General features: G+C 43.2%; 1 protein-coding gene across 1 annotated transcript in view; it reads right to left on the bottom strand.

The window, feature by feature from the left end:
• DNAJC11 (DnaJ heat shock protein family (Hsp40) member C11) overlaps nucleotides 1-17,013 on the bottom strand; it is a 595,273-nt gene that overhangs the window by 488,000 nt on the left and 90,260 nt on the right. Inside the window, exon 2 of the mRNA XM_069240219.1 lies at nucleotides 15,946-16,075. Within this exon, the coding sequence (XP_069096320.1) occupies nucleotides 15,946-16,075 (130 nt within the window). The remainder of the gene's footprint in view (nucleotides 1-15,945; nucleotides 16,076-17,013) is intronic.

Below are 17,013 nucleotides of genomic sequence, written 5' to 3'. Positions count from 1 at the left end.
TTAACACAGCAGTCAAGAAGAAACTACAAATCCCATGGTACGAACACAGGGAACCAATGGGATTAAAAACGTAGTACATAACATATTGACCAATAGAAACAGCCCCGTGCCATTATGATGTCACTTGACTGCAAGCAGCCCTCTTTTCTTGCTGCTGCAGTCAAGATAAGTTCACTTTTCTTTCCTCCAATGCTATTGAGGTTTTATAATATATTTGTGTGTTATATTCACGTTTACTTCTTCCAATGTAAATGCCATGCTGTCGGCAAGTTGCCGCATTGCCTTCTTTAAGCGCTTTCCTCGCGCTCATGTTTGTTTTTCTGCCCTCGGGTAGCAATTTCGTTGCTCCCAGGTCGGAAAAACGAACGGCTTCGTGCGCGCGACACGTTCGGGGTTTCCCTCGCGTCTAGGAAATAACCGTCATTCGGTTTTTCCTGACGCGAGGAACCCGGCTTCAACTCGCGCGTTTCCTCACCTCTGTCAACGACCGGAGAGGCCTTCTTTCACCGCCGCATACAAGTGATTCCCTGTCTCCCTCGTTTATTGCCGGCAACACCTTCTTTGGCCCGCCCTCGAGAGGGAGGGGTTTTCTTCCTTTCTCTCACTAGTTCAGCCACAGCTTCTCCTAACATTAACCCCCAGTTGTCTGAAATTTGCCAGAAGGCAATTTCTATTAATATCAAGCTCTTTATTTGTTCAGGAGTTTTTTTCTTACTTACCAGAAAATTTGAAAAAGGAAATCCTGACATGGAACCTAATACATCTTCTGGGGAACAAGGGGTACCCAGTGAGATAGAAGATATCAGAAATGAACTTCGGAATTTTATTAAAAACTCTGTTCAACAGGCAATGGCGTCATCTATGCAAAAATTATCAAAAAACCTAGAGACAAATTTTTCAATTTTTTTATCTAAATCTTCAGCCCAGTCTGCGGGGGAATGCAGTCAACGCCAGCCTGTCAACCCTACGGGTTTGACGCAAACGGACAGTGAGTTTACCTCACACATGACAGAGGACGCGGTTCCTCACAAGACTCCTGCCAAGGAGTATAATAATATGGTCCCCAAGCCCTCATTGAAACGGACAGCTAAACAACGTAATATTTCCCTTCCCCCTCCCACTGTTTCCACTCCAGATTCCGATGAAGATATCCCTGATGCGGATTCTGACTACTTGGCCTCTGACAAAGACGATACTGATTCTTTTTCCCCTCCTCCTCCCAAGAAACCTAAAGTTCCCTCTGTTTCCCCCCCACCCCCCTCTTTTTGATGCAGAGGGCTTCCCCATGTTTGACCCTTCCCACATTCTTCGTCCCAATTCCACGGAATGGTTCCCTGCGGACCAAGTTGGTCGATACGTGGCTCAAAAATTATTTTCTCCACTGGATAAACAAACTAGAGCCAAACTCAAATCAGAATGCCCTCGTCCGGTGCTCCCACACAAGGCTACTTCTACCCCTTACATCGACCAGCAGATGCTAACCTTTTTCAATAAGCAAGGTAAAGACCCTCGCAAAGGGGTAGATAAGGCATGGTCGTCCTGTGAGGACAAGTTGTTGGACGTCATTGGTCCACTTACCAGAATTTTCGACATGGTTGAAATGGCTAGACTGGATGGTAGCTTTTTAGACCCTGAAGAACTATCTTTGTGGGTACAACGTTGTTTTTGCCTTCTGGGCAATGCTAACGCCTCTCTTATACGCGAGAGACGCAAGGGCCTCCTTATAAAATTAGACCCTAAATTGATTAATTTGGCAACGGTTCAACCTCAAACTCACACCGAAGGACAACTTTTCGGAGACTCTTTCATCAAAGACCTCGGTAAATATGTTGCTACATTCACCTCCTTGGACAAAGCACAACAGTCCATGAGAAAAATGTTCAGTCAACGTGTTTTTGCCAGGGCCGGTAGAGGCAGGGGCCACTTTACCGGCCGAGGTACCGCCACCCAAGGCTCCAGAGGGTACTACGGTTCTTACCAACAAGACTTTAGACCACAATTCTACCCCCAACCCGGCAGAGGTTATCGTGCCAGATCCTTCAGACACAACAAAACCACCAATCCCACAGGTAAGCTCCCAGGTTGGTTTCTTTCCAACAGGGGGTTGCATCTTCCATTTTCTTTCAAATTGGTTAACAATTACTGCGGATGTGTGGGTGCTAAATACTGTACAAGGTTACATCATAGACCTTTATTCTACCCCAGTACAAACGTCCTCCATTCCTCTACCCCATTTTTCCACAGAAATGACTCATCTAATATCTCTCGAAGTAAATTCTCTCTTGCAAAAACAAGCAATTTCAATCACCCAACCCCATCCTTTCGGATTTACCAGCCCAATTTTCCTAGTTCAAAAGAAGAACAAAAAGATGCGTCCAGTCATCAATCTAAAACATTTCAACCGGTTTGTAGTATACAGACATTTCAAAATGGAAACAATTCTCCACCTCAGAGATATACTTCTTCAGAACGACTGGATGGTCAGACTGGACCTACAGGATGCATATTTAGTAGTTCCTGTACATCCAGACTCAAGGAAATTCCTTCAGTTCCATTGGCTCGACCAAACTTATCACTTTACCTCTCTACCCTTCGGGCTATCATCTGCCCCTTGGTGCTTCACCAAGCTCTTGAAACCCGTGGTGGCTTTTCTAAGGTCCCAGGGCATAAGGCTCCTAATTTACTTAGACGATATCCTAATTTTGAGTCAGTCTCCCCAAACTCTCCTTCTCCACTTACAAACAGCCTGCTCCCTTCTAGAGGATCTAGGTTTCATCATAAACAGAGAAAAATCTCTCCTAGTGCCTTCCCAGGTCATAGAATTTGTGGGGTTTCAAATCAATTCTATCTCGGCAACCCTGCTTCTACCTTCCACAAAAATAAGATCCATAAAGTCAGAGATTCTACAAGTCCTTCGCAGTTCTCTTATCTCTCTCAGGACATTGGCTCGAATAGTAGGCCTGCTGTCCTCTTCCATACAGGCAATCATTCCAGGTCCCCTCCATTACCGCTTCCTTCAAAGACTAAAGATCCAACACTTGAGGAAGGCCCTATGGTATTCCGACCTCATTCCCTTAGACGTGGAGTCCCGCACAGAACTTCAATGGTGGATAGATCATTTAGATGCTTGGAACGGGAAAAGTATTTTTCCGTCAGCCCCAGATCTTGTATTAGAGTCCGATGCAGGTCGCATAGGCTGGGGGGCCCGGTGTGGTCCCATCTCGACTGGAGGTACATGGTCTTCCGAGGAGTCCAAATTGCATATCAGTTGTTTAGAGATGCTTGCCGGCTCCTTTGCAATCAGAAGCCTAGCAAAACACAAAGTGCATTGCGCAATACTCCTCAGGATGGACGATATTCCGGCGGTAAGATACATAAACCATCTTGGAGGCACAAAATCCAAACCTCTAGCGGATTTGGCCAAGAGTTTTGGGGAATTCTGCCTTTCAAACCATCTTTCGGTTCATGCAGAGTACCTTCCAGGAGCTCTAAATTCAGTCGCGGATTGGCACTCTCGCCATCTCCGAGACTCCAGCGATTGGAGAATACACCCTTCAATTTTTCGCAAGATTCAGTCCTTATGGGGTCCTTTCTCCATAGATCTGTTCGCATCTCGGCTGAACACTCAGCTTCCCCAATTTTACAGCTGGCGCCCAGATTCCTTAGCTTTGGCATCAGATGCTTTCTCACAGGATTGGTCTCATTCCCTCAATTACGCCTTTCCCCCCTTTATCATGATCAACAGGGTCCTTGCTCACGCCAGACGCCAACAGGCCTCTCTTATCCTCATTGTACCGTTCTGGCAGGCCCAAGTATGGTTTCCTACCCTCCTGGAACTCTCAATAGATTTTCTATTGTTAATTCTGTCCTTCCCAGACTTGTTGTTGGACCCTCTCCAGCGTCCTCATCCCCTCATTGTGGACAACATCCTCACTCTTTCGGCCTGGAAGATCTCAGGAATTCCCAATCTCTCCCGGTCATTTCGTCAGAAGCTTCACAATACATCTCAAATTCCTGGGCCCCAGGTACAAAGGAAGCCTATAAATCAGCCTGGTCTTTATGGGACACTGGTGTTTGGGAAGACACCTTGATCCCTTTTCAGCGGATGTAATTTTTGTAGTTAATTTTTTGGCCGCAGAAGCCAGTAAAGGTAAAGCTTTCCGTACCATCAACCTTTATAGGTCGGCTATTTCTTCTAACCATATACATGTTAATGGCAAACCGATAGGTGAACATCCACTGGTATGCAGATTAATAAAGGGAGTAAAGTTTTCCAAATCTCCTTTACCCAAATATAACCAATTATGGGACGTTAATATTGTTCTAAAATTTCTGATTTCATTACCGGATAATCCTTTTTTGTCTCTAAAAATGTTATCTGCTAAATTAACAATGTTATTGTGTCTAGTTTCCATCAAACGTTTATCAGATGTAAAGGCTCTGGACGTCTCCAACCGACAGTTCACCCCTTCGGGGGTGCTATTTTCGGTTGTACGACGCACCAAGACAAGTTTATCGTCAGTTTTTTATCCTTATTTCCCACAACATCCCAAATTATGTGTGGGCCAATGTCGGAAAGTTTATGAACAAAAAACTGCAGATTTGAGAACATCCTCCTCCCAACTTCTTATTTCCTTTAGGAAACCCTATCTCCCGGTTTCGTCTGCTACTTTAGCTCGATGGGTCAGGTGGATTATGTCCCTAGCGGGTATCGATATCTCCAGATTTGGGGCTCATTCTACCAGAGGGGCTATGGCCTCCAAAGCCTTCTGGGCAGGTTCCCGTTTAGAGGATATTCTGAAATCTGCAGACTGGTCTAATGACAATACCTTTAGAGTCTTTTATTGCAAACCTGTTGATGATGTTTCGTTAACTGTAATTAATATGCTTTGAACTCGCATAATAGGAGCCTCCGGTCTTGGCATAAAATGTAGATTTTACTAGTTTATGACGGAAAGTCTTAATTTTATTAAAGACACGGAGGCGAGTATTATCCCACCTCTAGTTTAAACATTGTTTTCTCCCTCCCTTTCTTCCATCGACAGTTCCAGCCACTCAACCAGGGTCCTAGTACGATTTTCTCCACACTTTGAGAAGGCTTCGTTCAGGACATGCACAGGATCGTATTCTCCTGATTTAATGGACCACTCCTTCCTTTGTAGGATTTTGGATTTTTCTTCCGACGTTTTTGCTTTCCTGATGGCTTTGTTTATTCTTTGTTCTATATTTCCGTTACTATTCTACAATTGACTTCATTCGCAAGAAAAGAGGGCTGCTTGCAGTCAAGTTACATCATAATGGCACGGGGCTGTTTCTATTGGTCAATATGTTATGTACTACGTTTTTAATCCCATTGGTTCCCTGTGTTCGTACCATGGGATTTGTAGTTTCTTCTTGACTGCTGTGTTAATAAAGCGAGAAGAGAAACGCATAATACTCGCCTCCGTGTCTTTAATAAAATTAAGACTTTCCGTCATAAACTAGGAAAATCTACATTATACTTTGCAGTGATCTTTATTCCGTGGGTGGTGGCTCTTCTGTAAACATTCTGACATTATTATCCTCATGTTTGATCTCTGTTAGATGCCTAACCATGGGATGCCCACCTTCCCTTCAAGCAGTTTTTTTTTTTCTATGACACAAAACCCACCTGGTAAACTGCACTTAGTTAATATCTACTGAAATAAAAGGGACACAGCCAGTAACTACATTGATCCCAAAGTCAGCCAGCTGCAGAAATGCATGCGAACAGCAAGTTGTGTGCCATGGACTTTTACGTACGTTCCACGGGTTGCCAGGCATGTGCCTTCTGCAAGCATGCTGCAGTGCATTCCTCTGTTGCCAAGCATGCAATAATGCACAGGGCATGCACCACCAGCATTTGGAGATGTTTACAGGCACTGCTAGGACAGCATGCATATAGAAATGGTTGTTAAAGGCAGTCAATCATGATGCCACCTTTAAATCATTATCCCTCCAACACGGTAACTGTCATACTACACACTACATACACACACGAGAAACAGAACTTTTATCTTCAAAGGAGATCCTTCCTGCTGAATACCCTTACTTAAGATTCTCATTGCGCCAGCTACGCCTACTTAAAACATCTTGGTGGCTGCCAACAAGTAAGGCAGTAAATTCAGGTTTTATTACTCAATTACCCAAAAAGTTACATTCATATTAAGGAATGCAACATGCCTGATAAAAACTCCACGAAATACGACCAAGATCCAAAAACAGGTAAGAATCATGCAATGCCAGTCGCTGATGCAGCAGACTCACACACAGTATCTCTAAATGCAGGCCTTGCAGCTAGTGAATAGGATGAACTCCAGTGCGGAATGGCAAAGCCAAAGAACAGATGTTGCAGTGGATGACTTACAAATCAGTTACCTATGATGGCTACAACTATCTGCATTGTCCGTGAACCAGTGAGCTGTGAGGGTAAATGTGCTGCCCATTCTAATAACATTGAATACTAAGGGCTAACCTCCAGTATGAACTCAGTTCTGTGAAAGACAACTACAAACTCCTCTAAATTTAACTTACAATATTCAACTTCAAAATCAAGATTCAAATCATCTTCGCTTCTTCTTCCCTGACCGATTAGTCAGTAAGAATTCGGGACTTCTGGGTAGACAGGGTTTTTTTTTTACTCTCTCTACTGAGTTTTATCTCCTTTTGGTCCAAGTTTTGCCTGAACAGTTTGAACAAAAGTTAAACATCTAACTCTTCATCATCATCATATAGGAGACAATTTCTCTATTCCCCGCAAGCCAATCAAAAGGTACCAATATAAATCTATATAACAAGCACAAATAGCTCCACTGGCAGTGTCCTCCATGGGTCTTGCAGAACTGCCAAGAAACAACAATTCATTTACAAACCACTAGGAGGTGGTGAAAACATAGGAGCCACACAAACATCAAAGATTTCAGAGAATGCTGAAAAAGTGTTCAACAAATTAAGAATATGCTCCCAAGCCAGAGACCACAAAGTGGTAATACTGGAATGCATAAGGAGTAACCCATGCTGCTGATTTACAGGCGTGATTCATAATGTGCTGAAGACAATAGCACGAGTGTGCCGGATAACTGGTCAAAGATATGAAGCTGTGGTCTCAAACTGAGTTTTTGCAAACTTTTTTTTATTTGTGCTCAAACAAACACATGATACAAAGTTTCTTCATGGCATTAACTATAACAAATAACAATTACACACTATACTGTAAGAATCTTACTCTAGAAAATATACCATTAAAATAATGCCAGTCCCCCAAATTAACAGACCCACATCCTCAGCGTTCTCATAGCAGATAAATATGTGGTGCTTCATAAAACGTGCAAAATAAGCAATCTGTAAACAGCCAGAAAAGAAAAGCATCCTATGACTAAATGCTATTCACTAAGGTGCAAAAACTGGAAAACGCTACATCCATGATGCCAATATCAGAGACAATCATCTTGTTACAATAACCAGGCCTCAAGAAACTAATGGCCCCAAAAGTTGTGTTATCTTAATCCTTTCTTGGTAGGTCATATATCGAAAAGTGTCCTTTACCAGGTGCATAAGAAGCAGCCTATATACCCAAATACTTAGTACAGTCCCACGCCCATGATAAAGTGCAGTGTGCCAGGTGTTAAAGAGGAAATAATGAGGGAACAACACATGTACGCTATTACGTATAATACTACTTCCTATAATGCTTAAACGTTGCATTCATTACCATGTTACGCTACACCCCCCCCCCCGGCCGTGAATGGAATCTAAGGGATAGTAATACGACCAGATGGCGTCAAACCTTTTGACACTCCCGACCCGTTTAGCATAGGCTTCCTCAAATTTTCAAACCCTTGACATTTTCTCCCCCATCCCTGCAATGTAGGGACCCAACTAGTCCTCCAATTTTGAAAAATTGAAGATCGGGCTTCTACTAGTGCAATTGTGATATAATTTGTCCTTCCTTATTGGCTTTGCAACTTCTTTGGACACTCCAAATAGCACTAGCCTGGCCGCAGGGGCGATTGTAGCCCTCACCCCCTTTCTTATAATAGAGAACAAAGCCTCCCAAAAATATCCCAATTTTGGGCACATAAAAAAGTAATTGTAACCAGTTCCCAGTTTCGTATTGATCAGCAACTTCCAGATATATCCTATGCAACAAATTCGGAGTGTAATTCGCCATCCATCGTGAGGGAAAGGTCATCTTCTTGAAGTTTGCAGCTCGCAATTATTTATCTCCCAGTTCCAAGATGTCTTGCCAATCATTCTCTGTCAATCTACATCCGGTAGCCTCGTAGGTTCTAGCAAGAAACCTGGGCACAATATCCTAGTTTGAGAAGTAGTAGAGTAACCTATACCAATTCCCCACCCCCATGAGCCTGGTCTTGATCAATGATCACATGATCTGATGTGGTTCTTAACTTGGATCATATGAATTAGAGAAAAAGTGAGTTCGCTGGAGATAACTCCACCTCATATTATCACTTTGTCCCCCACACCTCTGCATCACCTTGTCCCAAGTAAGTCTTCCTCTAACAGTAAAATCGTCTAACTCCTTCCAGCCAATTGATACCCAATACAAAACCACAGTTTTTGAGAGTGAGTGGCCAAAGTAATTACATTCCGAGATCTGTAAATAGTTGAAGTTTGCTGGTACCTGATATCTCTTGTACATGACCGACAACCTTCAACCCCATTTCTGTAGTAACTTTAATTTAAAAAAGGGAGTCTTATTGTGAATTCCCGGACAATTTTCTTGATAAAAAAATCCTCCAACAACCCCCACCTTCCTGTAGTCTGTTTATTAAATCAAGGAAAGCTGCTTGGTAATACATCTGAATGTGTGGAAGAGCTAACCCTCCCTGGTCCTTCTGAAGCTGCATTATGCTGAACGTCACCCTAGGGACCTTTTTATTCCATGTAAAGCTCCTCAACAGAGAGTCCGGTTCTTGGAAATAACTATTCTTAATCTTGATAGGAACCGAAACGGGCAAAATTGACATCTTAACTAATGCCACCTGCCCGATCAGTGTCAGCTGTAGATAAGACCACCTGTCCAACAGATCTTGCACTTTTCTACGCTTAGCAACATAATTCAGCTGGAATAACTGGGAAAAATCATTAGTAACGTGTATGCCCAGATACCTTACTGGGCCACATGCCCCTTGCCAGACGGCAGAGAAACCCCAGCAGATTTTTGGCAGAAGAGTTAAACAATAATACCTCTGTCTTGCTCGGGTTCACTTTATACCCGGCGTTACGAGTATATTCTTCCAGCAACTCAACTTCCCACTGTACAGTGGCTATGCCAGGCTTAAGATATAACACCATACTGTTAGAGAATAATTTTAATTTGGGCATCCGTTCCAATGGTGCAACCAACTCAAATGCAGTACGTATTTTAAGCGTATGATAAAGCTAATGGGTCCATGAAAAAAGGAAATAGTATGGGGGATAGAGGACACCCCTGACGTGTGCCTCTATTGATGGACATCCCTAACCATTCTGGAATTCACAATGACCTTAGCCTTCACACCCTGGTATACATTCTTGAGCATCATCACAAACTGTATATGCAGACCAAATTGAAACGGAGAAAAAAATAAAATGTCCCAGGTAACCAGGTTGAACTCCTTCTGAGCACCAACCATGATAGCCAATGCTGGTATTAGATTGCATGAGAACTAATCATGGATCAGAAAGCTAGTATCTGAAGCCATCAACCAGTTAGAAACAAAACTGCACTGGTCCTGATGGATCAATGCTTGACCTGCTGAAGAGACCTGTGTTGCCCAAATCTTTGTCACTTGCTTGTAATCCACGTTGAACTGACTAACTTGTCAGTATAAACTGATATTCAGTGGGGTTTTAGCCTTTTTAATAAAGCTAATTATGATGGATTCATTAAAGGAGGGGGGAGAATGGGGAGAATGCCACCCGCCCTTAAGTAACTATAAAGCTCAGTTAAAAAAGAGACTATTTATTGTGCAAATGTGTTACAAAACTCAGAGGGAAATCTTTCGTTGCCACATGCTTTTGCATCAGGCATCCTTGCTAGGACTTCAAGCACCTCAGTATCTATAATTTCCCCCATTATAGCCTTAGGCAGTGCACCTGGTAAGCTGGGCAAAGTGAACCAAATTTATCTATACAAGTCTGGGGCACTTGGTATATAGCTTCATATAAATCTCTATAATGAAGCAAAAACACAGGGGAACATCATCTTTTCCCTAGACCATGCTATGAATAACTGGGTCCTGAATCTGCCTCACTAGTGATTTCTGCTTAACACATGTATACCAAGGAAGGAATTTACCAGTCTGCTGACCTTCCTCGTATAATTGCTGCTGATAAGCTTTAGAGAAATGTATTTCCTCTAGTATGTAAAAATCCCTGCTCCAGATCATTTACCATTGAATCCTGCCCAGATGATTTCATAATTGCTCTCATCTGAGTTTCAAGGGTTAATTGTAGTTCCTGAACTTTTCTACTGCATTCTTTGAATTGCTTTGCTTTATATGGAAAAATATGCCCTCACGTAGTGGCCTTAAAAGCTTCAGAAACAGAAAAAAGTGGGGATGTGTTTCTTTTAATTTAAAAAAACTTTGCTATAAACACCTGCATTACTTGTACCCACTCTTGATTGGATTATGAACCCCGATCTAACTGCCACCGAGATCCTGTATGAGATGGGACATCTAATTCTACAGTCATAGATACCGCAGAGTGAACAGAAAAAGCGTTTGACCACGTATCTGATTCTACTACCTTAAGTGTCCTGGGACACCAACAAAGGTCAAGACAAATGCAGTTTTAAAACGCTGAGAACAACATGTATATCGAGCTGTGACTGGATTCACAAGCCTCCAAGGATCTATAAGCCAGACGTCTTGACTTAAAGCAGACAACATCTACTTTGTCTTAGGTTTCAGCTGCTTTTTGGCCTTATTATATGCACCTAATGAGAGGTCCTGAATAAAATTAAAACCCCTCCCCCAAATCAGAGAACCTATAGACTCCATTGCCACTTGGTATATCAATGACAAAGTCAGAGGTTCATCACTAATAGGGCCATAATAGTTCGCCAAACTGAGGGGGACACCATTTGCCTGGGCTTAATCCACAGCCATCTGCCCCTGGGATTCCACATCACCTCTATAACTTCCCAATTAATACTGCTTCCTAAATAGATTGCCACTCCGCTAGAGGACACCCCCGCCAAGAGAAAAAAAGAATAAGAAAACAGCATGGGGACAAAAATGTTGTGGTAGTTGCCCTTTACATGGGTTTCTTGTAAAAAATCACTACTACTGCTGCACCTGATACCTTTACAACAAACAGTTGGCAACCAGGACCGCCTTCTTGAAAAGAGCTCAATTTTTCTACTCTACCCCAACACCTGTTCCCCCTCCCCAGACCTAGCCCTTCCTGGTTCCCCAATCCCATTGTGACCCACTACCCTTGGAGGGGGAATTGCCCACATTACTGCTCACCCCTCACAGCCAAAAATAGATGCCATGGCACTGCACCCCTACTGCACTCAGACACCTCCCAACCTCCCGAGGTAAGCCGCTTACGTCAAAAAAAAGAAAAAGAAAGAATAAAAAAAGAAGGAGTAAACGATCCCTCAGGCCCAAGGTTCCAAGTACCACTCATAATAATTAAGTCCCGTCACAGCTTGTGCTCAGTGCTGATTTGACAGTTTCTTAAGAAGTTCTTGGGCCTCCTCAATATTGGACAAAAAATAGAACTGTCCCTTTGCCAAGACTTTACATTTCGACAGTTGATTAACTGATGTCTGGGCCCCCTGGGATTTAAATAAGTCTATCATTTTGATGAACTCTTCCGTCTTCTCGTTGCCGATGAGGACATATCCGAGAAGATCTGGAACTGAAACTGAGGTGCTTCATAATTAAAGAAACTTCTTTTTTGATAGCCGTACACAAGATGCTATCCTTCACTCTAAAATTAGCGAAGTTGACTAATATAGTTCAAGGAAACTTGGCACTAGATGATCGTTGAACTGGTACTCCATGCACCCTTGTAATAGTCAAGTCCCCTTCAAATTCTGGAATAGCTTTCCGAATCAGCCAGTCCACCTACTGGATTGTCTGCTGCCCTTCACACCCTTCTGGGACCTCTAGAATTCAGAGATGCAGACGCCTGTTATAATTTTCCAGGTTGAGCTTATACTCCAGGCTATTCTTGCTCTTTCAAGCTGCAAAAGTTTTTGTTGCATTGATTCCACTTTATTCTCTAAATCACATATTCTGGTTTTGGCCTCCCTCAACTGCCCAGGAGTTGAGCCATACCGTCTTTGATCTGCGTTAGCCTTTCATGAAGGATGGCAATCTGCTTAGTCTGCGAAGACTTAAGATTCCTTATTTCCATCAGAATAATGTCAAGTAGGGTTTTAATGGTCTGACTATTGCCTACACCATGTCCCTGTTGATCGCTATACCTTCTGACAGTGTCAGAGGGAGTGTCTGAGGGACTGTCTAAAGAAGCCGATGGTGCCTGGGTTGCACTTATCATTGCGCTGGAGCCCGGAGTCCCTTGTGGCCCCTCATGCCATTTTAGCTGCTGAATAGAAATCACGGGGCTAGCAGGTGGCCCCATGGGGGCCTCTGCTTGTGGCCCATTCAACAAAGCATGTTTATTACCTTGTGTATCTGACTGCCCATTGTCATTAGCCAATAATATAAATGATTCGCCATTAATTGTTTCTGGCCCTACCCCTCCTGCTCTTCATAAGACTACGGGTGCTATCCGACACATTTTAGAAGAGTTTAGGAACACAGGGTACTGTTTCAATGGAGCAGAACTGGCGACTGTTTCCCCACCGTCACCAGCTTCCACTTGCACAATGGTGTCTATTTCATCATTCATAAGCTCAGTCATAGATAGGGTAGTTCTCCATGTGAGAGTCCGCCAGAGAGCTCGGCAGTCTCTCCTGTCCACCCCCCATGGTCGACGCTGCCTCAGCCCCACAGTGTTGGCCACTATATATCAGTGTTCTGGTCTTGACTCACATTTCCAATTCTGGTGAGACGTTTCGATTCTCTCTAGCACCCCCGGTTTTAACAGGGACTTCTGTTGCTGCCCACCGCACTTCAACATCTGAATAGGAGTGGAGTGTGTATTCACTGGGCCAGAAGTACTACTCCCTGATTTGGGATCATGCTTTTGCATGCTGCCTAACACCTTAAGGGGAGTCTTTTGTAGGCGAAGTCCACCCCTGGCTGCTGCCAACACCTGGACTTGAGCCACTTGGTTAGTAGACGTCCTTTACATCAAAGGCCACTGTAAGCGCCCGTTAAATTAAATTAGCCAAGTGCTTTATAGCATAGTCCAGCACAAGCAGTCGATGCAGCACCATCTGGCGTATGGCGTCTATGCAAAAGTACACCGTAAATTGAAAATGTAGCTGGCTGGCCAATTGTAATATGCAAACAAGTCCAAAGAGATGTATCCAGCCGATATCCTAGACTTAGGTGGGCGCTGCTTGTTGCCGCTTTTCACCGCCGATGCCCTGACAATATTATTTATTACAACAACCAACCCCCTCACTCCTGGCAAGGAGCGCTAGCCCATCCAGACTCCTTGAAGTCGGTCACGCTCACCTCTTGCCAATGTGGGATTTATGGCACCACACTCTTCCTCCCCCTCATCCCTGGTGGGGCAATCAGGCGGCACACCGGAGGTCTTGAACAATCCAGAGCACAGCCAACTCAGCTTGTGGAAGCACCTCGCCCTTTTCACTGACATCCTTTATCCTTACGACATACTCCATGCTTTGCTCTGCTTTACCCCGAAAACATCAAACCAGCGACAGTCTCCTCTTGAAACCGCACGCAGTCATGATTCTTGCATCTTGTGACGGTTGTTCTGTTCCGGTATGCTGGGGTCAGCCATTCCACTTTCGGTAAACCTCCTACTCCGTTCCCTCACCTCAGCTGTTCTTCCAGGGGAGGTGCAAGGGGCAGAGTGTTCAACAGCACAGCATGCGATCTATGCCTGCCATCTTCCCGGCCTCCAGCCCTAGGATACTAAACTTGAAGTATTTTTTCAGTAGTAGCCAAGTTTTTGCAAACATTCTCAAATATCGCAATACCATCCCATTGTGGGTGGATCCAATTTACTGAGCGGAATATGGGTTTGGGCCTATATAAATGTATTTTTTTTTTCATTTCTTGACTGACCTTAAAAGTCATCCAAAAGTGTTGCAAGTCTCAACAACTACCAAATAATGTTACTGTGTGCCTGCCTGTATTATACACAAAACAAGCAAACGTGACAGACCTCTACCCAAACGTATACTATGAGACTGATGATCCCCAATTAATTTCAGCCTTAATTCTCTACATTGAAAGCAGTAATGATGTAAGATTTAAAAACGTTAATTCTTTAACAAAAAAAGTGCGGCAAAAGAAAGGAAGCTTGTAAAACATTCCTCTTATTGGGAGACATAAAAGGACAATGCACTTTTTACGGTTGTCTTAACCACTTGCGATCTCAAAATTCTAAATAATCGGTATGACCAAATAGTTATTTTTCACCTAAAACATGCAAAACGTTGTCCTAATCTGGAAAGAGGATGTGAATCGCAAACGCCCAGATGAAATACGAAGTCACTTCTTAGAGTACATTTAATCTCGGATCTCCCAAGACACCTGAAAGCAGTGGTGGTTGCAAGGTGTGATTTGTGTTTGTGAACCAAAGGAAAACGGCGTTGCACTAACTTTATTCTCATCTTTCTGCTGGTCCTAGGAAGCACATATGTCCAAGCAACCATCAGCCCCAATTCTTTTCAAAACCACAAGCAGACGTCTTGGATAAATGAAAGCCTGAAATGATTTCTCTGTGGGATAATAATTTACCGATTGAAAGTAAGCCACGTACAGATTCGTAGGAAGAATTTGGGTTTTATGGAAGATATCTGCATATTGAAGGAGAAACTTGGGTCACATAGGTTTTCCTGAACTATTTGGAGACTACAAATGGATCGCTGTGGAGTTGGAGCACTTTCTGGGTTAAGTCCCAATCTGAGGGAATCAGATGGGCTGATACAATTGACAGAAAATTGCTAAACAACCTTGAGGCAATACTCAAACAAAACAATGTACGGCTTTATAAAGACTCTTAAGTGGTCTGTTAAACAAAGGACCTGGATGGCCTACTAGGGCCATAAAGGCTTAAGAAGGTGTGAACCACTTACATTAAGAGCAATTCAATGCAATGTAATCAATACATTTGTTTCTTACATGGTCAATATTACTATTGGTACCACTTATGCATACAGCTCTTTTACAGGGACCAGCACACTGAGTCGAAGTACACATATTTTGTGTGGGTTGTCCAAGGCGGTGGAAGGGTTGAGTCTGTATGAATGAAAATACTATAAGATGCATCAAACTTAATTTGAAACATGAAAATTATCCTAACCCAGAGTTTGGGGTTTTAGCTGCAAAATGTCAGCGGGGAACATATTTGTTAGCCTGCAGCAATCACTTTTCAGCATATTCCCTTGATCCAAAGGACACATCCATACCATCCCCAAGTCTGTTATTCAATTGATGAATAAAGAAAAATCTAAGGCAGAACGCCTTTTCTGTCTGATTAAAAGGCAATACCTGAATACTACTTCTGACTTTTGCAGAATCAGCTCCGATTTCCATGCACACAACCTCAAACAGCATTCCAGCTGTATCCAGTTGCAAATGTGACCTTTTGCATTTCTAATGTAATCACCTTCCCATTGTTTGGCATGTTGCTGATATTCTGAAACCACATATTGATTGCTTTTAGGCCAGGGTGAGTTAAAGGTGCAGAACCAGCCATCATCTTTAATCTCTCTGGCCAGTCTCCACAGCCCAAACACTAAACAAATCCAATACCTGCTCCAGATGAAGTTTGTTCGGTTCTAAAATGCTCACTGACCTTCATACGCCTGATGAACAAGGTTAAAGAGCTGCTCGGCTTGCTTTTTCAGCTCGGGGTCTCTGTGCTTGTCGGGATGGTATAACATGCACAGCCTGCGGTAGGACGCCCGAAGTTCTTCCTGAGAGGCCTATGGGAAAGAAACACAAAACATATTCTATTAGAGCAGAATCAATGATGTTTCTTCGTCGTCGTCATAGAAAATCAGCACAGAAATTGGAAGCTGCCACTCACTTTTCAGCATGTTCAGCTATTTCACAGATGCCTTTTAATTATTTTCTTTCATCGCAATTTAAAACGAGAAAAATAAATCTAAGAGTTTTGCTTGCCTAGTTTTCCACTCATTTTAATAGTTGTAATAGAGAGAGGAGCTCTTCTAACCATAACTGCTGAGATGTTTGCCTTGTTCAGGTTGTTTGCTATTAAGGAAACTGGTCTCAGCCAGGCACAGATCTGTCTTGGACTAGATGGTTACTTCGATGTCACAAGCCCCAGCCTAAGACGGCCGGACAAACACATGTGCACTTAGATGCACCACCCCTCCCCCCCCCCCCTCCCCTCTCCCCTCTCCCCCTGCCCCTCAATAAAACAATAGTAAATTATTGTTTTATTTTTCATCTGCTGGCTCTTAGGCAGGGGGACGACGCTCTTCCACGATTGTGGAGGAGCCGCCTCAGGCAGCTAGGCAACAACTTTTACTTCTGCCACCAAACTAAATCAGATACTTTAATGAGCAAACCTTAAAGTTTTGTCTACGTTCATCCTTCGAACTTTCACCTCAGTTTATCACTCAGGAACACATACGTTTGGGACATGTAGAAAGTTGAGGAAGGTGGAAGAGGTGCCCGTGTTGCTATACTCCGTGTGAACTTCAGTTATACCATTCTGATCCCAAACGCATAGAAGACATCTAGCCAATTTTAGCGAGGGAGACTTTTACTCAAGCCTATGTTTTTTGAGGCAAATACCCAGAATGCCGATAATTACGGGACAATAATTCTAATGGGAAATATCAAATCTACCACCGCCGAAGGTTGAAAAAAACCAGGACTGGCTTACGAACCCCAA

This window comes from Pleurodeles waltl, chromosome 6 (assembly GCF_031143425.1).
Source record: "Pleurodeles waltl isolate 20211129_DDA chromosome 6, aPleWal1.hap1.20221129, whole genome shotgun sequence".
Lineage (NCBI taxonomy): Eukaryota > Metazoa > Chordata > Amphibia > Caudata > Salamandridae > Pleurodeles > Pleurodeles waltl.
This window is presented reverse-complemented; position numbering and strand designations above follow the sequence as displayed.